Source organism: Symphalangus syndactylus, chromosome 9 (assembly GCF_028878055.3).
Source record: "Symphalangus syndactylus isolate Jambi chromosome 9, NHGRI_mSymSyn1-v2.1_pri, whole genome shotgun sequence".
Classification (NCBI taxonomy): domain Eukaryota; kingdom Metazoa; phylum Chordata; class Mammalia; order Primates; family Hylobatidae; genus Symphalangus; species Symphalangus syndactylus.
The window spans coordinates 49,817,340-49,838,276 of record NC_072431.2 but is presented as its reverse complement, the minus strand read 5'-3'; the positions used below and the strand labels follow the sequence as shown (position 1 = coordinate 49,838,276).

Sequence of the window (20,937 nt, the reverse complement as noted above, 5' to 3'; positions counted from 1 at the left end):
CAATGGAATAATTGTAGCAAAGAAACATGGATGGTCAGTAAAGCCACTCTGCAGAGGTAACATTTACGCTCAAACTTGGAGAGAGGGGCAGAGGAAGAGCATTTGGGACCTGAGGCTGGAAATGGACTGGCCACCTTGAGGAACTGAAAGCAGTCCAAGTCACGGGGCTGGAATGTGCCTGGGTAGACGTGGGGGTGGGACGGTATTAGACAGAAGGTGCAGAAGGGCCACAGAGAGGAGGGTCTTTTGTCAAGTTGATGAGCTTAGATTTCACTTCACATTCAAGAAATTCCTAAGAGATTTTACGCATAAGAGGGACATGCTTTGATTTGTGTTTTAAGACAGGCTCTTATGTTTGTTTGAGACCTCAGGAAGGGAGTCCAGATAACAGGTTATTGTAGTTGTCCATACGAGCCATACAGAAGCTGGAAGTAGGGTTGGTGGCATTTGGGAGCAGGCTGGCTGAGAGATATTTAGGAAGCTGACTCAGCAGAGGTACTGGATGTGGGAGTTCACACAGGGAGGTGTTAACGGTGACTGCCAAGTTTCCAGCTTGAGTAACGAGGTAGATGTTGATGGCATTTATTGTGATGGGGAAGACTTTATATAGTGAGTGTACAGTTTGCCTAGCTAACTGGAAAAACACCATGAGAAGTGACATCTCACTCAGTACAAAAGAAATCAAGAAAACTGACACCATTTATTACTCCTAAGATAGAATTAACCCTTAGACATCTGTGATAATGTGGGGGCAGGAGCTAAAATCCATAGATCTTCAAATCCAAGGCAAGCCAACCATTTCCCCACCTTCCAAAATCTGGGGCTAAAATACAAAAAATCTTTCTTTGCTTTTTACTTACCCCTCTCTTTCTGGTGGAGGCATTTTAACAGAACTCTAAAATTAACAAGTCATGTGAGGCCCTGAGCATTGTAATTAGCTTCTGACAGAAAGAATAAGAGTCCATATAGACGTGGTCTCAGAATGAGATCCCAGATGACTGCAAATAAACTGCTTATCTCCTCCCCAGAGACCTCATTCTAAGACTGCCTCTCAGAACATGGAGCTATTATGCGAGGGGATTAGGACATTATGCCTTCCCTATGTGGCTAGGTAGAAATATTGCAACCAAGAGCAATAAATAGCTTGTTTTGCAATTCATACAGAGCCACAGATAATAATGGTAATAATGTCATTTCATATGTATAATGCATATCTGCTTATGAATAGCACAGGCTCTCTATATTTGGAAAACAAAGCAAATTTGGAATAGTCCCCCATTTTCATCTCCCTGTTTTTCCCATGTTCAAGATCCCAGTTGCTTCAAAAGGCAGCCCTTTCTCTCATACCTATGAAAGCAGTTTATTTGCTAACATAGATGCATCCTCACACACTGAATTAAGAAGGATGGAGGAGCAGCTCAGACACGTGTGGTTATTTACGGGCAAATCCTTTTGAAAGGAAAGCACTCACATCACTTAGCTGCTTTGTGTTATGCTGAGCCAACACCATGCCCATGGAATCAGGCACACTTGTGAACTTGATGGTATCTGGGTGCTGTCGATACTTCCTCTCATTTAATGCATCGCCTGCTTTCTTGACCTTCTCCACCTCCAGGGAACCAATAGGGATCCATCCGATGCCCTTGAAGAAGCTGTTATACTCGTCTTTATACACATTCTGTAAAAGGGTAAGCTAATATGAGAAGATACCCTGGAGAATATTCAAGGGATGTTTCTGGGATCTGCAATTCTATCCAAGGGAAATGAATAGCAACTCTTCAGCATGCTCATGTCTGACTGTCTGTCACAGAGCTTATCTGGAGTGTGGTAAGAAGAAGAAGCTGTTCTGTTGTTAGAGTGCATTATACAACACAGAAGGGAATCTAGGTCACATATTTTCATGGGTACTGCTAAAAAATTTTTTTGTCACTTTTGACAATAAATTGGTACTTTCTATAATGGTTGTTTATCTGAAAGCATTTTTTTCAAGTCTCTTACTGTATTATGAAGCCTAATAAAATAGAGAGAAATGATCATGCTCTAGAGTGCATTATGCAACACAGAGGGGAATCCAGGTCACTATGGGTGCTGCTAAAAAATATTGTCACTTTTGACAATAAATTGGGTTTTCCTTTTGATTCCACTGAAGACTTCAAAACTAAATTACATCCATACTGTCCACCTAGGCTATGCTTGAGCTCATCTGGGGAGCAATATTTTCATCGAGTGCCAATAAATGTATAACACTTCTTCCCTTTACAGAGGGCAATTCTAACAGAAATCTGGCTCCTGCAGCAGGAGATGCTCTGAATGTTAAACACCTTTCCATGAAACTCTCCATAAATGATGCTGCAAGCACAAAGCATTCCTGGTTAATTTTAGATGACTCATTACAGAGATTTACATGGATGACATTGTGACCTTGAGTTAATAAAGAAAAAAAAAACACCTTTCCCAAATTCAGGAAGGATAGAAAATTCTTCTATTTTTGCATTTTGTATCTATCACCATTGCAGCCAACCCATCAGGAATACCCATCTCCTCTTGCTGTGAATCAAAGTGGCTCTCATAGGTAGTGGAATATAGTTTTATCTTTCATCCATAAGTTAATAAACATCAATGATTATGATACAAGCATAGAAAGCAGGCAAAAACAGCTTGTCTGCCATGCCTTTGTCAGTCTTTCAGTAATGGTTGTTTATTCTAAAGTGCATTTTTCGAATAGCTTACTGTAGTATGAAGTCTAATAAAAGCAAGAAGTGATCATCCTTTAAGTGCAAACATCTCTGGGTCTGTTGTTACACATACTTACATCACTCTGAATTTGATTGACATTCCTCGTATGCTCAAGACTCATGGCGTCAGGTAGGTACGTGTAATGATGCAATGGCTGTTTGTAGTTGACATTGGTAGCCACATCCTGGGCCATCTTTGCAGCTGTGATGCTAACCATGTCCCCAGGGGTATGGTAGCTAGTTTTGGTGTTCTCATAGTTCTTCTTGTATTCACGATCAGACTGCAACTTTGCCACATTCATATAGTGGACCAGCTTGGGATCATCCTGGAGGCTTCTGAAACCCACATGCTTTCCCTTTGACTTCTCATAAGCTTCCTTGTATTTATACTGTGGAGGCAGAATTGGGTTAGCAAAGTCCTAGGCATTGATAGCATTAGTGCTGTAATTACATTCACATATAAAGACACTCAGAACTTTGTGACTTTCTCAAGAGTGTACAAAAAAATGCAAACCACAACCCCCTCCAAAAAGTTCAGTGAAAACATATATTGGAGTTACAAGCGAGTGTCAAGATAAATTCAAGATCAGTTTATTTTCTTTGCTATGACTCCTACAGATGATTTGCATGTGGAACTTTATTTTAAACAAACTGAATTTTCACACTTAATATGAACATGACACATTCTAAATATAAGGCCAATATCTGTTGGTTTCATAGGTTTCAATTTAATATGTTATTTACATCACAAATATGAGTACCAGCTATAGGATAGCTGGGCCTTCACAGACTCCTTTTATCAGCAGCTGCTTTCCAAGCTCACTGCTGAAACAGCTGCAAATAAATTAAGGAGCCACAGTAAGGACCTGCTGTGGGGTTTTCCCATCAATAAAAACCTAGTGGAAAAAGTTCTGCTGTCCAAAGTCTCTCACTGCTGGAATCAGCAATGGGATATAGATTGAGCAATCTTGTAACAGGTCAGAACTTCAGTTGTTATGCAAGAGAATTCAAATCCACTTAAACCCTGCAGACTTTCAGCTCCTGCTATTTAAGCCTTAATTCATAAATAAGAGTTTAGCAGGCAAAAGGATCGTCAAGTAATTTCTAGGCATGTGAAAAATCACTGTGTAAGTGCTAAAAAAAAAAAGAATAATGTTATACTGTAGACTTTCACTTTCTACTTAAACTAGAAATGTATTTCACAGTGATGTGCGTTGTGTGCAGACCTTTGAGGAAGATGTTTTCAGTACCATTCCTACAAGGAAAGTAGTAGAGTTTTTACACCTCTATTTCCTATGTGGTCTGTGTACCTGGTTGGTTTCTTCTCTTTTCTCAAACCAAGATTTTATTCCCTGGGATAGCGGGTAACAGTGAACTCTGCAGGGCATGCATACTTTCTAAAAATTTTTCTTTTTCCTTTTTTCTTTCTTTTTTTTTTTTTTTTTTTGAGATGGAGTCTCCCTCTGTCACCCAGGCTGGAGTGCAGTGGCGCAATCTCAGCTCACTGCAAGCTCTGCCTCCCGGGTTCCCGCCATTCTCGGGCCTCCTCCTCCTGAGCAGCTGGGACTACAGGCGCCCGCCACCATTCGAACTCCTGACCTCGTGATCCGCCCTCCCGAAATTTTGGCCGGGCATGAGCCACCATGCCCGGCCAAAATTTTGTTTTTCAAAGATGGAAAGGAGTAGAAGTGTATACTTTTTCTGTTACAGGAAATGGGCATCAATTTACATGAATCAAAATTATATCCTAAAAAAGTGGACTTTTCCCTCTTTGGTTTATAAAAATCTGTACATTTTATATAACATCTTTTCAATACAATTATAATGCAGGCAGTCATTTGAATTTAATGTGGTAATGTCAGTCAGGGTGTTCCCACTGAAAATAAATGTGGGCTGTCAGGGAAATGTGTCAGTGAAGGTAATTTGGGCTGTGAATCAAAGGAGAAAGCCACTGTCGGATTTATGACAGCTCTACCAAGTGGGGTCAACTGAAAAGAACCACAAAAATGTTTCTAAAAGTGACAGGTTTTCCAAACAATATTTTGAGAATTTAAATGCCATTAATTTGACATATTTCTTTCAATGAGGTATCAATTTAAACAAGCATTAGATTACTTTTAAAAAGGCAAACACCTAAATTTCACCTAAAATTTGTACTCACATCACTGGCAATGTTTCTCGATGCCTTGGCTGCAGTGATGGGAATAGCATCGCCCAGCACATTGTTGCCCTTGGCTATTAAGTCATGCCAATCCCGTTTATAACAGACCTGGACAGAAAAGCAAACAGAATGTCCGCATCTGTAAGTGATTCCTCAACTGCTGGGATTGTTTTGTTCTTTTCCAGACAGAAGTTGAAGGAATCCCCCATAGCACATACTGCTTTAGGAAATCACATTGGCAAAGTGTCACACTGTGTGTAGCATGAGATCATTGGACTCTGCACTAATTATTCACCTACATCTGGTTTTGACACATATTGAAGAGAGGAATGTTGAAAGACTGGATCCAGAGAAAAACAAATAGAGGTTCTAGAAACCATGGTATGTGAGGACCAACTAGAGACAATGAAGTTGTTCATTCTCATGAAAGGAACATCAAGAGAAGACCTGGTGGTCAGGTCAGAAATTTTAGGGTTGTTATTTTAAAAAGGATCTCATTTATTCTTATGTTTCTGGAGGATAATAACCTCCCCCACATGCAAAACTAGGAAAACCAAGTAGAAGTTTTAGGGGAATAGATGGTGAGCTCTACATAGAGAAGAATGTTATGTCCTTTAAAGTTGTCCTACACTTGAAAAGGCCAGCTGAAGAGGTAAAGAACCATCCTTATGGGATATGTTCCAGTAGGGGATTTGTGAGAAATGGGCCTAAATAAATTATCAAGGCACCATCCTACTCTTAAAGTCCACGATTTTATTGTCAGGTCCGAATTTCACATCCCAGCAAAGACCCTACTTACGTCACTTATATTGTAAGCATTGCACTTGGCCTGGAGAAACTGAGGAAGATCAGGACTCATGGTGTATTTATGTTTCACATCTTCTCCTTTAGCTTTGTATAAGATCTGCAATAAAATGCATTTCACATAGTGCAAAAAGGGAAATCTATTAATTGCTTGCTTTAAAGAGTTATTTTTAGCACAATCACCCATGATCTTCTAGTGTTAAAAATCATCAAAGGCATTTTCCTATTTTTTTAAATAAAACAAGCATCTTATTATCTTTAATACCAACAAGTCTTGTGTGTTAAAATAGAAAGAGAAAAAATCCTTAAGAAAATAGAAATTGTTCACTGCCTGAGATGAATGGAAGGTAAATTCAACCATGAAACCCTAGCAAGAATAATAGAATTCACCAAAGCCAAATCAATTCATTCTTGGCCTGTGAGTTAATAGCTCTTCCATTTTTGTTAGTTTCTGTTTTTTTATCCCTAGAGAGAAAATAGTAGTTAGAATAAGTCTTTCACTTCTGCTAAAAACTTTCCAAATTATAATTGTATCAATGAAAGCATACAATAATTTCCTCATAATGTAGAGGTGCTTATACATGAATCTAACATACTCAAAAGGCTCACTATTTCATATTTGCCCTATGTTGTTACTTTAAAGAATTATATATACTTTTGACTGAAAGATGTCAAAGTATGTGATGCAGAAATCTTATTGCATCCTCCTCCTGGTATTAGAAATACATTATTTAGTTCCTAAAACTAAAATAGAGCCAGAATCACAAGTAGATTTTCAATCTCATAATTCTCATTTATCATATATATCCTTATTTCCCGGGCAAGACTATGTGGAATATGACATGTAAACTGGTATGCATGTACCCAAGATAAAAATCTGACATGGCTAATAGCTAAATTAATCCCCAAATACTAAATAATTTCCTCTAGGACCCAAAGAGTTACCTCTAAGTCCTCATTGCCTTTAAGAACAATATCTAAGCAATGACAGATTCATGAATTCGACCTTCTATACAGCTCCTTCTCTGCCATTGCTACTGCCTTAGCTTCAGTCCAATTAAGCCTTCCTTGGATTTCGGTGACAGCCTTCTAATTCATCTTCTCACCTCCAGTCTCTCCTGCTTCCAAAGTCTCCACACTTGGGGCCAGCATTGTCTTTTAAAACACAGGCCTGATAATGCGGCTCCGTGGATTAAACATATTCAACATCTCTTCTTACCTACTCCCTAATATCCAGACTCTAAAATTTAGCATACGAGTCCCTTATTAATCAGGTTACAATCCTGAACATTTTGCTTTTACACTTTTTCATTCCTTTCCTACTGTTGTTATATTGTTCATTCCTTTTCTACTGCGTTATATTGTTCCTTTTGCCAGGAATGCTTACTTCTCTTACTTGCCTGGGAAACTCTGGTAGGAAGTTACCCGTGTACAAGGCACCTCCCTTAACATTTTCCTCTCCTGCGGCATTTGTCTCTCTGGATGACAATGCTCTGTTTGTAGCCATGTCTTTGTCTTATGCTTTTACCCTACATTCTTGTGAATTTCTATATCCCAAGAATCCTCATCTATTTCATCTTTACACCATCAGCAGGTAATACAGTGCCTGGCACATGGTAAATGTTCAAAAAGCATTCATTAAATAAATAAACAAGTGAATGCTTTTGATCTTCTGTATACCAAACTTTCCTTTAGAAACTTTGACTTTAACCAGAGCATAGATGCTGCTCATGGACAGGCAGGCAAACGATACTTACCTCAATCAGACCTAAGTTAAAAAGTCTCTGTGATAATTGTGTATGCTGAATTCTTAGGAGCAAAAACATATATTCATATGTATTACTTCTCTGTATTAAGGTTTTATATATGAAAATAAAATATGAGAAACTTAATATGGAATTGAATACAACAAATCTGCCAAAATAAAGTGTCTGGGATTTAAGCTTAAATTCTGTGTATGTATGTGTGTGCATGTGTATGTGTGTAGTCCTAAAATAGAATTTTTTCACCATGTCAAGTTTATTCAATAACACAATATTTCAAAGACAGTTAAAAAGGAAAATTTTTTTAAAAAGAAGATAAAAAGCAAGAGAGAAGAAAATGTTAGTGCCCAAACTACACATAACTATAATTTTTAAAAAATTAAACAAACAAAATAATAAATGTAAAATGGAAAGATATTGGCCCAGAAAAAAAAAATATTGGGCTGCTGTTTACTTTTCTAAAAAGCTTCCTCCATATCCTCTGTCCTCTCTATTTTGTTGTACTCACATCACTGACTTGCTTCGTGTTCTGTTTTGCCTGGACCATAACTGGGGAGTCCACAATGCTGGTAAATTTGAGGGTGTCTGGATGTTGCCTGTACTTCTTTTCATTCAGAGCATCACCGGCCTTTTTAACTTTCTCGACGTCGAGACTGCCAATAGGAATCCAGCCAATGCCTTTCATCCAGTTGTTGTAGTCTTCCTTGTAAACATTCTACAGCAATGAAGAAAAGAGGAGTGAGGGCCTAGGCCAGGGTTCTTTTCATGGCAGGCTCTGAACTCAACAGGGGGGTTTCTTGAGGAGTAAATGACACTTACATCACTCTGTATCTGCATCATGTTCTTAGACAGCTCCAGGTCCATGGCGTCAGGCAAGTAGGTGTAATGATGGAGAGAATGCTTATAGTTGACATTGCTGACCACATCCTGAGCTTTCTTAGCCGCCACGACGTTGAACATATCATGGGGCGTGTTGTATTTGGTCTTTGCCTTCTCATAGTCTTTTTTATACTCCCGATCTGATTGTATCTTGGCCACGTTCATATAATGAACCAGTTTAGGGTCATCTTGAAGACTTTGGAAGCCAACCATTTTCCCTTTAGCTGTTTCATAGTCTTTTTTGTACTGAACCTATTGTAAACAAAGGTGGGCATAATTTAAAATGTAGTTTTGAGGGTTTTACTAAACAATGAAGCCATGATTTGAAGTAATTGAGCTTCCCAAAAATTCCTGTACTTCAATAACCAAACAATTAACAATTCACTTATATATGCTCTGAAATGTAGCCTGCTTAAAATAAAAACGTTATATATTATGGAACCCATTTGATTGTCTATAGCTGTTTCTGCCTATCCAAGTGAGGTTGAGATGGGGCATTACCATAATTTGTATCAGTGACAAAATAAATCTTTATATTCTTCATTTGCATTTAGACATTGGTAGAGAAAAATGAAAAGATAAATATGTCACAATCGCTACCAATTATATTGTGCTACTAGAGTACAAGTAGCTGGATATTTAGTTTTAGAATTTTTAGTAGTAGTGGTAGGATGTTAACATTAATAATAGTAGAATTTAATAAGTCCTTGGATATTCAAAGGGAGACCCAGAGCCAGGAGGGGATAAACACTAACTGGCTCTGGATAACAAAGTGAGGGAGACTGAGCTTCCTCGGAGACATGTGGAGGGCACTGTGGGACACTGAGAAGCAGAGACATGAGGGAAGGTTCATGGTATGTTGGGGCAGGGGTGGCTGGAGGAAAGCACCCACAGAGAAAGGGGGTCGATGAGAAATCCTGGGTGGGACAGGGGCATTTCAGAATGAGGACATTTGTTATTCAATCATCACATATTTACACTGGAGCGATGTAAACCTAATTTCAAACAATCAGTAAAGTGGTGTTTGGGACCCTGGGAAGTCAAAAGGAAGGAGCTGTGTTTCATTTCTGGGTCATACAGAGCAGCAAGAGGAGACCCGCAGGAGGAGGGTGCAGATGAGCTCAAGCCAGCCAGGAGCCAGAGGTAAGCAGAGAAATAAAAACCTCGGAGATGCCACAGAAATCATGCGGAGGGGGATTCCACTTCCTATAGAATAACAGATGGGGGCTTGAGCCAATTTTATTTAAATCTCAAAGAGCAAAGTGACTTCAGTTCGCATCTTGGTTAAAGATAAATAGGATAAGAAATAAAATTCTGAACTGTAATAGAACCCAAAGACTGGCTATTAGAGGTGGTGAAATTGAGGCCTATTCACCTATCTATAGAAGTAATGAAGGAAAAAGGGAGAGGAAAGGGAAAGAAGGAAATCATATAAATTAATAAAGTTTTGAGAGAAAATTTTACCATCAGGAGGCTATTATGATTTAAATGGTAAGTCACTTCTGGATCTCCACAAGAGAAGTAATGTGAGTTAGTGTAGAACTATAGATGAGATTTTTAAATGAGGGGGCTTGATTAGAACTGATCAGTAGAAGGTTATATAAATCCTTTTCCTCCAGAAAATTTAAATCTATTTAGGGAACTTCATTCCTGAATAGTTTTCAATCAGATTTGCTTCCAATTGGGGACCGCATGCCTGGAGACTTGGGTCATTGTCAGACCCCAAGCCTACCCACCCACATTTTCTAGTTGCCCACATATGACCACAGCTGGACTTACGTCACTCGCCGCCTGCCTGGCAGCTTTGGCAGCTCTGATAGGAATCGCATCAGTTCTCAGGTCATATCCCTTCTTGCTCAAGTCTTTCAAGTCTGCTTTGTACATATTCTGAAAGAAAAATGTCATTTAAGTACAACTTAGAGACTGTGTTAGTAAAGTCTGGACACACACATCAGCCCATGAGTCCACCCACGCACCTCACTGATATTGTAGGCATTAACTTTAGCCTGGATGAACTGGGGCAGGTCTGCTGGCAGGTTGTATTTGTGAATAATTTCCTCTCCTTTGGCTTTGTAAGCGATCTGAAAGAGATAAAAATGCATAAACAAACAAAGTAGAAAGAAAATTTAATGGCACCGGAAAATAATTTCCTAATGGATCATATTTCACAGAGGTGGTTTTAGGAAGGACATCCTTTGTGCATTTGCATATTCATGTGCAAATATCTGTAGGCATTCAAGGTCACACATGCAGTTGCTTAGGATCCTGTCTCAGTGCTTATTCAGTTTTGCAATGATCCCTTGGAACTTGCAGTAGGAACCTCTGGGCCTAGCTCAGGAAAGTGTAACAGGGTAGAATACACCAACCACCTATATTATATTTTGTGGGCAATTAAAAGGACTTAGGGGTGGTTTTGATTATATATGATTTTTGTTTTAGCGCTGACTTAAAATATAACTGCTCCCCATTTGATATACTCATTCTTTCTGGTCTTTCCTAGAAATAGGCTTGTAGTTTTTGTTGTCATTAAGAGAAGTCCCTCTTACCTTTTCCTTAGAAAGAAATGTCAAATGGCTAAAAGGACAGTCAGCACAATATATGTTACTGTAAATACAAGAATTAGGCATGCTTTATTAATGAACAGCTGGGGAATTGTACAGATGCTTGTGTAATTGGGTCTCTTCATATTGTATAATAACTAGAGGTGATCAGTACATTTGAAATACAAATGTATTTGTATTAGTTAACATCTATTAACATATAGATAGCATTAACACTTACATCACTCCTCTGGGCCTGGTTAATTTTAGACTGTACTATAATTGGAGCATCTTCAATCGAGGTAAACTTGAGTGTGTCTGGATGTTGGCGATATTTTTTCTGTTTGGCAAATCAAAAAGAGAAAAACAATCTTGTTTTCCATTGAAGATTAATATGTCAAAATCCTTGAAATTTATTTTGAAGTGACAAGGAAGAGTTTTTCATGATTTTAAAATGTAAAAACAGTAGATTCTCGATTGGCTTGATGAATGCAATACAAAAATCAATATCTTTAAAAATCCATTTAATTGTGGATAGTTTGGGACAGCACAGACACATATACTGCTCTCAGGAACCAGACAGACTCCTTTCTTAATTTCTTGCCTATGCCCTCAGCTAAGCAGAATCTGGAAATATCAGTTTTCTAAAGGTTTAACAGAAAAGCAAGCAAGGAGATTGAAGTGTCTTTGCATGACACAAACAAGTTATCTTTTTACCTGTTACTCTATCAGCAAATGGCATCAAGAAGCTGTCGGGTTGAGGAAGGAGGAATTGAGGAACTAGGCCACTGCCCATGCTTTTGAGAGCTTTAACACAACACAGTCACCACTCTCCCTCTGACACACCCAGTGGCTTTACCTCATTGAGGATGTCAGAAGCTCGCTTTGCCTTTTCCATTTCTAAGGACCCAAAAGGCACCCAGCCACAACCTTTCATCCAGCTATTGTAGTCAGCTTTGTATTCAACCTAAAACACCAAGAGAAAGGTTACATTTCTTTGCTGTGTCATCCTCATTATGTAAAATCATCAAAGTTTTACCAAAAACAATGTTTTTGAGATTTCCGACCAGCTTCCTTACTGCAGACATTAAGGTTATTTTATATATTTCTTTGGTGAAATATAGTAACAGCTCTTAGATTTTTGCTTTCCTTCTAACTGGCATATGTTCCATTTCATCCTTATTTCCAACTTAATGGAAGTCTGTGGTACTCTAATTCCAACCTGGAAAATGCTCAAGTCAAAGCCGCACTTCAAAGAGTCAGTGAAATTGTCAGTTAACCAAATGTGAGACGTTTGTTCCCTGGAACTTTAAGTATTATGTTTCAATCAAATTAAAATAGATGGCCACATTAAAGGTGGGTTATTTGCTCGTTTTCTAATTTCCTAATTGTATAAGACTTAACAGAATTATTTGTACTAAGTATTTGCACACATGGCCCTTGATGTGTACTGGTCAACTTTGGAGTGTTTCTACATTGGCTAACAAAACACTTTAAAATAGTTGCACTCGTTAATTTGCGTAAGACAGCAGTTATTATTTGGAATTGGTCCTAGTTGAGGCAGTTACTTGATGCTATTAAAATGCTACTCTTGTTGTCTGACCATAGGTGGTGCCAAAAATTTACATTTTAGATACAAAATTCAAACTGTTGTTTTTTACTCTGGGCATTTTAAGTAGAATGGAAAATCAAGAAAGCATTTAGTTCCTGCCTGTCAGAGGCTTATGATCTATTTGAGATGAAAACACATAACAAAATCAAACTAATAACAAGTAGAATAACAATGTATAATATAGAATTGTTAGTGGTAGGAATGTAAAATTTTGCAGCCGCTGCAGAAAACAGTATGGTGGTTCCTCTACAGATAAAAAATAGAGCTACCATGTGATCCAACTATTCAGCTTCTGGGTTTATACCCAAAAGAATCGAAAGCAGGATCTCAAAGAGATATTCACATGCCCATATTCATAGCAGCATTATTCAAAATAGCTTAAAGGTGGAAGCAACCCAAATGTCTACCAACAGATGAATAGGTGAATAAAATGTGGCATATCGATACAATAGAATATTATTCACCCTTAAAAAGGAAGGAAATTCTAATACATGCTACAACGTGGGTGAACCTTGAGGACATTTTGCTAAGTGAAATAAGCCAATCACAAAGAGACAAATACTGTATGACTTCATATATATGAGGTATCTAGGGTTAGTCAAACTTAGAAACAAAGCATAGATTGGTGGTTGCCACAAGCTAGGGGAAGAAGGAAAATGGGAGTTGCTGTTTCATGAATATAGAATTTCAGTCTGGGAAGATGAAAAGCCTCTGGAGATTGGTTGTACAACAATGTTAATATACTTAACACCACTGACCCGTACACTTGAAAATTGCAAAGGTGGTAAATTTATGTTATGTGTATTCTGTCACATTTTTAAAAATAGAATTGTTAGGATGAAGTATTCGGTTGTGTAGTTTGGACAAATGAATTTGCTTAAAGAAATTCTGATCTGCAGAAAAAAACAGTTATAAATATTTATGTTAAATCATACGTTTTCTTTTCAGATAGCAATCTACGTAAAAATCATTGATAATGATGAATGTGATTATTATGATAATAGCGATGATAAATACTGAATGTTTATTGAGAACTCACCAGGGCCTGGCACCATGCTAAGTATTTTGCATGCATTTACATCCTCCAAACAATGTTTTTGATTTATTTCCATTTTACAGAGGAAGACTCTGAACTTAGCTAGATTGATATATTTCCCAGAGGGAAACAGTGATGGGGTGCATGCCAGATCAGTTCTTCCTAACCTTGAAGGGTATGCTCTTATAGAACCACAAGGGTCGTTTGCTTCATACATAGGACAATGCAGATACCTCCGAGAAGTGCAAAAACTTCACTCAACTTCAAAGTCCATTTCAGTTTCCATCTTTTTAAAAGAGGGGCTACAGAAACCCTGGTTACTCACATCGCTCTGTAGCGCATACGCCTTCTTGGCAAGGTCCACATTGATGCTGTCGGGCGGGTAGCTGTAACTGTGTAAGATGTGCTTATAATCAACGTCGCTGGCAATTGCCTGAGATTTCTTAGCTTGAGTGACTTGGAGCATATCAAGAGGTGCCGTGTAGACAGTTTTTGACTTTTCATAATCTTTTCGATATTCACGCTGTGAATAGGAAACTATCATTTATTATCACAAATCCTCAGTGGATTTCCAGAAAAGACAGAGATCTTTCATAAACAATAAATACAAGTTAGAGAGTCAAACACCTGAGTAGTTATTTTGCCCAAAAATGTGTTCATATGTTACATACCATTGAAACTCCCCCAAAAAGCACACATGGGCAGATCTTCTCAAATCAATGAGAAACTGTCTGGGTCACAGCAGACAACAGACAACAGCTTCTGCTTCAGTCAGGAACAGGAATGATTTTATTCTAAAACAGGGTTTCTCAAGGACCACTAACAAGTGTTACTATTATTAATGTAATTTAACCTATGAAGAGTTTTCAGTAAAGAAGCATTTTTTAATTGTAATGAAAACCATATGACAATTGGATTTTAATAGAATAACTACTTCATACACAGGGCTGTAGACTATTGGCTGTATAGAGTCATTTTCGAATGGATAGTCAACTGGTTTTTTAACCTATTATTGACAGGAGATAAGCCCCACTGAGAATCTCAAAGGTTGTTTTCATATCAAGTTCAATTTGGGCAACAATTTAAAAGAAGCTTCAGATTGCAGCAGTTAAAAGACTTCATAGGAGAAAAGTTTGAGAAACTGAGCCATTAAAATAACGTTGGCCCTTCCGTACAGCATTATAAACCAAATGTCCTGACTGGGCCTCAAGGACTCCCTTCATTGTCTGGTTTTCTGGAATGGTTAGACAAGGTGCTAATTGGTTCAAATTCCCAGCTTCATTGTATCCACTCACCGATTACTTTGACAGAAAAATTTTGACTCACTGCCTTTAAGAAAACTCTAAACTCATCCTAGTTCCCCATGGTCACATATGTGTTAGAGACAGTAACCCAAGCTGGCAAGTACAGATGTGCACTACAAATCTTCTGTAACAATTCCTTTTGCAAACGATCTGATCTTTTGGCTTTCTAAGAGAACTTGATCTTCTTTCTCATATTTTGTGGGTGGTCACTTTCACTGAACACATTTATTACTTAACTATAAAATTGAGACCCTGGTTTATAAAAATAAAGTATGTTAACTTTGTGATAGTTTGCAACAACATTGAAAACAACAGTTTGTCTTCGTTAGAAATAAACTGATAAAGCAATATTGCAACAGCAGTAGGTGTGTGGAAGTATTTTTGAAGAAATTGTTGTTATTGTTTTGTTCATGTTCACACCAGCTGACACATACCAGTACATATAAAATGTTGTCAAAGATCCAAATGGCTTTAAAAGATTCTTTTTAAAAAGCCATTCATATTCTATATCTGCAGCTTAGCATTTTGCCTGGATATTATGTGAGAATGACTCATTTGCTATGTGTTTTGGTCAGCTACATCAATCAATTAACAAATATTTATTGGGCATTTATTATGTGCCTACTGCTGGGTTCTGTGATAGGAATAAAAACAAAAGATAAAAATACACATGCTATCAATGGGGAGTTATATCCTTCTTGAGTTGAAAAGACTCAACTAGTGAACAAGATAGTAATATAAGTGAGCACTATATACTGACATAATTCACTGTGAAGTTACTAGAGAAAATTACAGGATTAGAAGTTTTAAAGTGCTATGTAATGACAGAATAAATGCAAAATGAATTAAAGAGGTATGTATAGATCATTATATAAAAGCATGGTTAAAACTAAATGATACAAATACCCTTCTCTTTCATCATAAAAAAACTAGTATCTGCAAGCTACACTGAACATTCTCAGTACTTTTAAGGGATTCTCTAAACATTTTATACACAATATATACTATAATTTGCAGTAGTAGATGTTTGTCTCTCTGTAGTAAGAATTTTAACTGGAAAATGTTACATGGCCCATAGATGAGCCTTAAGCAGCCCATGAGTTCACCAAAATTCAGGCAAAAGGCATGAAAAGAAATGTTCATTTTCTAGATAGATGATTCAAATCTTTTATCAGAGTCTCAGAGGGGTTTATAATCAATGGAGTCTTTTTCTTGGATCCAGACAAAACTCATTACTAAAGTCAATGAGGAACGATACTCTGTTAAGATTTTTGTGACTCATAAATGTCTTCCAAAGTAAAGACAGTTTGAAAATTATCATTCTAAAAATCATTTTTCAATTAGAAGAAAATATGAAAATATCTAGTGATGTTTTCCAAAAGATTTTCAGAATACAATCAATATTCTATTAAATATTAATGCATACATTTTTCAAAGTGAAATGGACATCAAGTACAAATCAGTAATTTCTCCCCTCAAATGTGGGAGGCGCAATAATCCGGGGCATCATTCTGAAGTTCTCTACAGCAGTACGTTTGTGAATGTGAAAGAGCCCATGCTCATGAAATTCTTTTCCACACTACTATCCTTGGGCATTGTAACCAGGAGTCCATCTTGAAAACAAGACAGATTCACAAAGACACTCACATCACTCTGGTTTTTGGCTGTCTTCAAGGAGTGCAGCATCTTGGGATCGTCGTTAATGCTGAGGGCCCCAATCATTTTCCCTTTGCTCTTTTCATAGTCTTTCTTGTACATCACCTGCAAAGACATCACACATGCCAGATCCCACTTACCAGGAAATGTCCCCAAGGCCACCCTGTCCAGGTCCCCAGGTCCCCAGGCCACACTCACATCGCTGGTGTTCTTGGTGTTGGCTTTGGCTGCCAGCAGGGGAATGGCGTCCACTTTAATGTCAAACTTCTTGGCTTTGCTCTTCTCCCAGTCTTGCTTATAAACATTCTGGACAAGAAAAATTCAGCAAAGGAATGATAAGAACAACAGTGAAATCCAGTGAAAAAATAAAAACATATTGAAAATTTGTGTATATATAGACTTATTTCTCCTATGAAAACTATATTTATCAAATTGTAGTATAAGTGTTGATTTATCATCCAGTTTCTTCCTCCCTACCACTAAATAAGTATCAACTTCTCTTTTTAATGTTCTGTAAACTTTCTAAACCCTCTGCTATCCCGATTTATATAAGGATGCTATAAAATGACACTCACTTGGAGAAGGTGAAATGTGAAATTTACATGGGAAAGATGTTGTAAAACTCCAGGGAATTGCAGATGGGTAATTGGAGATCTTCTGACAGTAACAGAGACCATAGAAAATGAAATCTGATAGCTAAGTAGGAGTCTTAAGAGCATTTTGGCCTTAAAAGCTCCACTTACATGGTAACCATCTTAATAGTTGTTTATTTGCACAATTCCTAGTCTTGTCTTTTAAAATTTATAACATTTTCTCTTTTCATGCACACCAAACATAGGCTTCTGAGGCTTTGGTACTTACATCACTCAGATTATAGGCATTGACTCTGTGTTGGATAAACTGTGGAGCATCTGCTGGTACATGGCACTTGAACTTCTCACCTTCATGTTTTGCTTTGTAATTCAGCTGAAAAACAAAGGATATTTGAACGGTTCAGGGGAACTTCTTTGAATTTATTTAGGACAGCATATATAGCTAAGGCATTAGTGCCCTTTTTAGAAAAATGCCTCAAAGAGAAACTCAATTGAGTCAAAGTCTCGCACAGGATTCAAACTCTCATCCCGTTTCAGGGACTGTGGCACAGTCCTCCTTTATCCTTGGGGGATACTTTTCAAGACCCCCAGTAGCTGCCTGAAATCATAGATGGCAATGAACCCTATATATACCATGTTCTTTCCTATACAAATATACCTGTGATAAAGTTTAATTTATACGTTAGGCACAGTAAGAGATTAACAACAATAACTAATAAATAGAAAAATTATAACAAAACTGTAATAAAAGTTATGTGGATGTGATTTCTCTCTCTCAAAATATCTTACTGTATGTTTTCACCCTTCTTGATAAAGGAGGGACAAAGGGGGATGGTGTGAGATTTCATCATGCTACTCAGAACAACATGCAATTTAAGACTTATGAATTGTTTGTTTCTGGAATTTTCCACTTCATATTTTCAGGCCATGGTTGACTGCAGGTAACTGAAATTATGGAAAGCAAAACCATGGATAAGGGGGATTGCTGTGTAACCATACTTTGGGCTGCTGGCTGCCATTGCATAGATTCTGTTATATACACAGGAACACATTTCCAATCTATACTGCTAGGTTGTGTCTGGAGAACATGAACTTCTGTAATTAAAGCACTAAAAAAAATAATTCTAAATTAAATACTAGCACAGTTAAAAAGATATATAAATTACTCTTTTTTTTTTTTTTTGAGACAGGGTCTGGCTCCATCACCCAGGCTGGAGTACAGTGACACAATCTCAGCTCACTGCCACCTCCGCCTCCCAGGCTCAAGTGATTCTCCCACCTCAGCCTCCTGAGTAGCTGAGACTACAGGCATGGGCCACCATACCCAGCTAATTTTTTTATTTTTTTGTAGAGATGGGGTTTACCATGTTGCCCAGGCCAGTTTCAAACTCCTAGGCTCAACTGATTTGCCTGCCTCAGCCTCCCAAAGTGCTGAGATCACAGGCATGAGCCACTGCACCTGGCTGTGAATTCTTATTTAAAATATTAAACATAGAAGTTTATTTATATTTTTTAAAAGGTGACGTTAGGTGTAAGGAAGGGAGTGTGAAGAACGGATGAGGTTGTTTAATTTTGGAGCCAAACGCAAAAATGCACAAGATTGAGAACTATGCAAGAAGTAATTCCAAGGCAGAGTCCATTGCCTACCTAAGCCAATAAGAAGAGTGACTGATAGTGACTGTGACCACATACAGCACTATATTTCTCTGCAGCTTGCTGAGTTCAGCTAGATCAGTGATGTTAGTGTTTAGCTGTTCTTTATTGGGACACAAAATATTAAGATGCTCGGAAAAGTGACACATGAGCTGAAATGACTTCTGAGTTATACTGATGCCGTTCTCCTCTTTACTAATTGGGTATGAGCTAATTTGTGTCTTTAAAACATATTTTATAGTAGGACAAACTGTATCTTTCACTTACCTATCTTGAGAAGGGTGTACTACTCTCTAGGACTTAGCTATGTTAGCACCTTGCTGTTCAAAGAGTAGCCTACCAATCACAGCATCAGCATCACCTAGGAGCTTATTAGAAAGTCAGAATATGGAGTCCCCTAGATCTACTGAATTAGAATCTGCACTTCAACAGGGTCAGCAGGCGATTGCATGAATGTGGATGTCTGAGAAGCACTGCTGCTTTCCCCCTGATCTTGGCATGTCTGGACCACGCCTGTCTTAGACTTTCTTTGACTACTCAATCTAAAGTGCCTATCCAGTTCTTTCTTTGATATCATCCCACTTAAATTCTGTAGCATCATTCTATATTAGTTTTCTTATCACCGTTTGATGTCTTTCTTGTTACTGCGCCCTTTTTGTAAAGTCTTTGTTAGCAAATTCAAGAATTGGAAATATTTGCCTTGTCCTACACAAATAGATGCTTTTGTTGTCACTGTTTATTTAAGTTGGCATGAAGTTTTAGTGTGCATGTGACAGATCCTAATGAATAAGATAGTCCCAATAAAAATCAGTGAGTTATTGCCGGGCGCGGTGGCTCACGCTTGTAATCCCAGCACTTTGGGAGGCCGACGCGGGCGGATCACGAGGTCAGGAGATCGAGACCGCGGTGAAACCCCGTCTCTACTAAAAATACAAAAAATTAGCCGGGCGTGGTGGCGGGCGCCTGTAGTCCCAGCTACTCGGAGAGGCTGAGGCAGGAGAATGGCATGAACCCGGGAGGTGGAGCTTGCAGTGAGCCGAGACTGCGCCACTGCACTCCAGCCTGGGCGACAGAGTGAGACTCCGTCTCAGAAAAAAAAAAAAAAAAAAAAAAAAAAAAAAAAAAAAAAAAAAAAAAAAAATCAGTGAGTTATTAAAAAATATTTATTTTTATTATTGTCTAACACAACTTTCCTCAGGCTACAATTCAATCTAGCAGCCTCATTTGTGTTTTATTAAACAAATCTTGAAAAATAATAATATTGGGATGGTAGATGAGCTCATGAAGATTAAGCATGTAAATGCTTACATTTTAAATGAGCAAAGCACTCTGGGTCACCCACACTTGCATAAATCGAAGCACTTACATCACTAAGCTGTTTGGTGTTGAGCTGGGCTTGCAACAGTACAGGAGAATCAGTGACTGCCGTGAATTTGGTCTTATCTGGATGAACTTTGTAGGTATGCTAGAAAAGAAGATGTTCTTTAATGAAATGTATACTGTATTTATACATTATAATGTATCAGTATATTCTTGGTTATACATGCACTCACATAAAAAATGGTTCCAGGTCAAAACAGAGTTTATTTTGTTCCTGAAAACTTAGTTGATGCATTTACATTCTCACTTCTCTGTCTGTCTCTCTCTCTCTCTCTTTTTCCTTTAATCCCCACTTCCCAAGTTGCCTCTGGTCTGCCTACAGCAACTCAGCAACCAGATTAACCTTCCCCTGCTGAAGCCTTACACAGTGACTCTTTAGTGAACTTGGTACTCAGCCTCAACTGCACGTTGGCTTATGATCCCTACAGAATCCATCCCCTCCTTCATCTCCAACCATTTCACCTCTTACTACTGCCTTCCTCCCCAGTAAATTTCAGCCACCCCATCCTTTCAATTCCTTAAATGCTGAACTTGTTCTCTCCTTAGGCCGTTCTTCCCTGCTGCTCTCCCCCTCACCTTGGCCTGGCTGGTCATGCTTGTTTTAGACCTTCCTTGACCACCCAACCTAAGATGCCCATCCAGTCACTCTCTCATACGTTGTCCTATTTTAATTCTGTATCATCATCCTATATTAGTTTTCTTATCATTGCTTGGTATCTTTCTTATTTCTGTGCTCCTTCCTGTATTACTTGTCTCCTCCACTCCAGTGGGAGCTCAAGAGGTGGCTGGCTTTTTCTCTTTCTCAGCACCAAGGAAAGTGC

The 20,937-nt window shown here is 38.2% G+C and overlaps 1 protein-coding gene across 7 annotated transcripts in view; it reads right to left on the bottom strand.

Moving 5' to 3' along the window:
* NEB (nebulin) overlaps positions 1-20,937 on the bottom strand; it is a 264,687-nt gene that overhangs the window by 175,564 nt on the left and 68,186 nt on the right. For all 7 annotated transcript variants that reach the window (XM_055292138.2, XM_063646033.1, XM_063646034.1 and 4 more), the window contains exons 23-37: positions 20,103-20,201; positions 17,352-17,456; positions 16,689-16,796; positions 16,482-16,595; positions 13,856-14,053; positions 11,742-11,849; positions 11,124-11,222; positions 10,319-10,423; positions 10,122-10,229; positions 8,283-8,594; positions 7,972-8,178; positions 5,696-5,800; positions 4,897-5,004; positions 2,813-3,124; positions 1,472-1,678 (exon numbers count right to left, since the gene is read on the bottom strand). In XM_055292138.2, coding sequence (XP_055148113.1) covers positions 1,472-1,678; positions 2,813-3,124; positions 4,897-5,004; positions 5,696-5,800; positions 7,972-8,178; positions 8,283-8,594; positions 10,122-10,229; positions 10,319-10,423; positions 11,124-11,222; positions 11,742-11,849; positions 13,856-14,053; positions 16,482-16,595; positions 16,689-16,796; positions 17,352-17,456; positions 20,103-20,201 — 2,295 coding nt within the window. The remainder of the gene's footprint in view (positions 1-1,471; positions 1,679-2,812; positions 3,125-4,896; positions 5,005-5,695; positions 5,801-7,971; positions 8,179-8,282; positions 8,595-10,121; positions 10,230-10,318; positions 10,424-11,123; positions 11,223-11,741; positions 11,850-13,855; positions 14,054-16,481; positions 16,596-16,688; positions 16,797-17,351; positions 17,457-20,102; positions 20,202-20,937) is intronic.